General features: G+C 37.6%; 1 protein-coding gene across 1 annotated transcript; it reads right to left on the bottom strand.

Annotated features, from left to right (window-relative positions):
- Positions 1-240: 240 nt before the first annotated feature.
- On the bottom strand, positions 241-2933 carry LOC148844369 (DCC family protein At1g52590, chloroplastic-like). Its single transcript, XM_088956837.1, has 5 exons — positions 1919-2933; positions 1435-1492; positions 985-1092; positions 692-784; positions 241-536 (listed from the first exon to the last, which is right to left on the bottom strand). Exons 1-5 carry the CDS (start codon positions 2100-2102, stop codon positions 455-457), a joined length of 525 nt encoding a protein of 174 aa, XP_088812963.1. The 5' UTR covers positions 2103-2933; the 3' UTR covers positions 241-454.
- Between the last annotated feature and the right edge of the window lie 382 nt (positions 2934-3315).

The following is a 3315-nucleotide window of genomic DNA, read 5'->3' as shown; positions in this document are numbered from 1 at the left end:
CCATCTGCAAGAAAGAGATTTATGGGATACTTCAATCTTTGTTTAAGGTCGTTAATTTGGGTGGATTCGGAAAACATGCCTCTTGTTGAAAAGTACCATTCATTCCCATATTTATAGGACAGAGGAGCACACATGGTGTCTGTTTCAGAATGCAACTCTCACATGTTTGAATATATCTATAATTTAAATAATTAATGAAATAGGAGAACCAAAATCAATACTGATACAGGGAAGCACAGCTTTTCTTGAAGGGAATCCCATAATATAAATATTTAAATTAGGAACACTAAGATAATGTAGTATAAACATTTAGATCAAGTGATTTGATTCCAAGATTAATTCAGTTTTGTTCTAATGCATTTACAATAGGACAGACTCGGAGACTTTTAAGAAAAAGGAACTTCTACAACTTTACAATATACAAATATCATGATAAGTGGTTGACTGGAATATTCTATATTTCACATGAATCTGAGCGACCAAAGAATGCATAACGGTTATTTGCAACATTGTCATATGCAAAATCCCGCAAGAACCTGCAAATATCCATTAACAAAAAATAAAAAATAGAAGGATATGTTATAACAGATTCTGTGATTGTTCTAGAACAGTCTCCAATCTGCACTCTAAGCATTTATTAGAAGAATAAACTTGGAGATTGATAGATGGATAGGGGAAAGAAGTGACTTACAAGGGTACAAACTGTAAAAAGAATGCTAATTGTGGGAAAGGCAAGTCAATGTATTCCATGATCTTCAGTACTGCTTCTGATTTGATAGATGACCTGCAACCATTAGACTCTTTAACATTTATCTTCTCAGCAACCTTTGTATAAAGTTTTGAAATACATTAATTTCATCCTTGATAACTTTATAAGGCCTACACATTCCTGTCAACTTAAAACCAATAAACCATTATCCATAGAATATACCAAGACAATTCAATATTATAGCATAAAAAGATAAAACTTTCTACTGAAGGTACCTGTCCTTTTCAACCAGTACAACACTTGAAATATCATCGGGTGATCGTCCAGATCTCCTTAGCAATTTCTTTCCCGATTCATTCTGCAGAGCTTCAAACCTGATCCTCCTGTCAAATTTGGAAGATAGGAAGTGTAATGAGAAGAAAGATGTAATACATGGAATTAGTGAACGAATCTTCAAAAGACCATCCCTACTCCCAGTTGATCTGTAAAAATGCATTTTCATGTCAATTATCAATTGGGAGGCTTTATGTGTCGCAAAAACTTTGAAGATCGGAGGTCTAAATTCATTTTGTTTTCCAAACAAGAAAAGACACCATACTATTTGTCTTCCAAGGGCTGTTCAAACTTAAAACTTTATCAACTCAAATTGAAACTAGTGACACCACTCAAACGAGATGCAACGCACAAGAATGACTTGGTTGATAATAAAAGATTGAGAAACCGACCTGTTTCGATCATTATTACGAACAAATCTCACACCTCCATTACATAAGTTGCATACACCTAGTCAAAATAAATTCTGGATCAATTTTTCCAATTAAAGAGTACAAATATAGAAAAGTTGAATCTGAATGCTAAACATTCTTCGGATGAGTCATGTCATTTGGCTTTCCTTGTTACTTGTTTATCAATGTTTAGCTAACTTCTAGAGGAGTCCAGACTGTAAATTTGGGTACGGATTCGTATATCATTAATTTGAGCGAACATTATCATGACCTATAGTGGATTCGTTACAATATTTAATTAACAACCAGTAACAGCTCCAAATAAGACAAACATGATCAGATGATCATATTCCTGTGCTCATGCCCATCTAATATAGAGGAATAGGAATGAGGAATCATCTGAGCATGTTCCAGGTGGGTCACACGAATCCATGGCCAGAGGCTTGTGCCTGATAAAGGAATGGTGAGTTAAAATGAAGCTTACCGTCGAACAGCATGATAGGTCTGGTGTCTTTTTCGAAGAAGTTAGAAGTCGCCTCCACCCAATCGACTGCATCCGCATCGCTGCGAGGAGGGGAAAGAGTGGCGGAAACAGAGACGGGGCGTATAACATGCGCTGGTCGCGATAGGCACAATCGTACGCCCCCACCGGGTACAAGGAGCGCCATGGAAATCCTCCGGCAGTCTGGCGTCTTCGGAGTTAGGATTCGCGGTTGTCGATGCGACGCAGCAGGAAAAATCACATCACAAAAGCACTTATTGTCTCTCTTCTTCAACGACGGTTAAGCAGGAACTACAGAGACGATTGCTCCAGATGTCTAGACAGCCCAAAACACCCTTCAAGATGACCAAAAAGACTTTGCTCTATGCTTGCGAGCAATGGCATTTCCTTGTAATAATGGAAAAGGTGGAGGGTAGTAAACAGTTTTTCTCTCTGTGAGTGTGAAATGTTACCCCGCATCTTAATGATACGCGGCCGTCCGGGATCCATTAAAAAACTGAAGACTAAAGGTAAAAAATTTAGGGGTTTTAATGGTTCAATCCACGTCAGAAATCTGATTTTATGATGGAATCGTGCGGGTGTGTGAATCGTAAGATACACTTTACCTTTAATCACTTTGGACCACAGATTAGTATTGTTCTCAATAAATCTCTATGCAAGCTTAGCTAACAGTGCAAGGTTAAAAGGCATGAGGGTCCGGAACCCCAAACCTCCTGCAAATTTGGCCTTACATGTGGTCTTCCAATTTATCCAAGAAACCTTCTTCTTTCGAGGAGCTTCCCCTCAAAAAATTTTCTTTGGTTCTTAGCTAGTTGGTTACAAATATCTTTAGGCAGCAGATAGAGCAAGACATGGAATACGTTGGGATTAAGGTTAAGACCGATTTGACCATAACCTCCTTCTTAGCCAGAAACCTTTCTGTACTGCCTCAAAGCCTCCCTCTAGTAGCATTTACTACTGAACTAGGGCTACCAATTACCAGGATCTGATATGACACAATTGTGATACATTGCAGGATCCAATTAATGAATACTTAATCTAACCCGAATATTTTTAAAACCCATTTGACACAATTCCATTCTACCCTCTCATACACCTTATTCATATGTAGCTTAATTGCCATGTACCCTTGTTTTTGCCTACTAATCCTCATAAAATAGATTAGTTCATGAGTAATAAGGATATTATTAGTTATTACTTTGCTAGGCTAGAAGGTATTCTGATTTTGGCTAATGAGCTTTGGTAGTAAAGGCTTTAATCTGTTGACCAGGGTTTTTGCAATGAATTTATACATGATGTTGCACAGGGCTTGTTGACTTCTTACATTTAAGAATTGGTGCAATGAAAGTCTTGTTGACTTTCTTAGATACACTTCTTGG

The sequence above is a fragment of the Nelumbo lutea genome, chromosome 8 (genome assembly GCF_056320005.1).
Source record: "Nelumbo lutea isolate HS-2025 chromosome 8, American lotus-T2T, whole genome shotgun sequence".
NCBI lineage: Eukaryota > Viridiplantae > Streptophyta > Magnoliopsida > Proteales > Nelumbonaceae > Nelumbo > Nelumbo lutea.
This window is presented reverse-complemented; position numbering and strand designations above follow the sequence as displayed.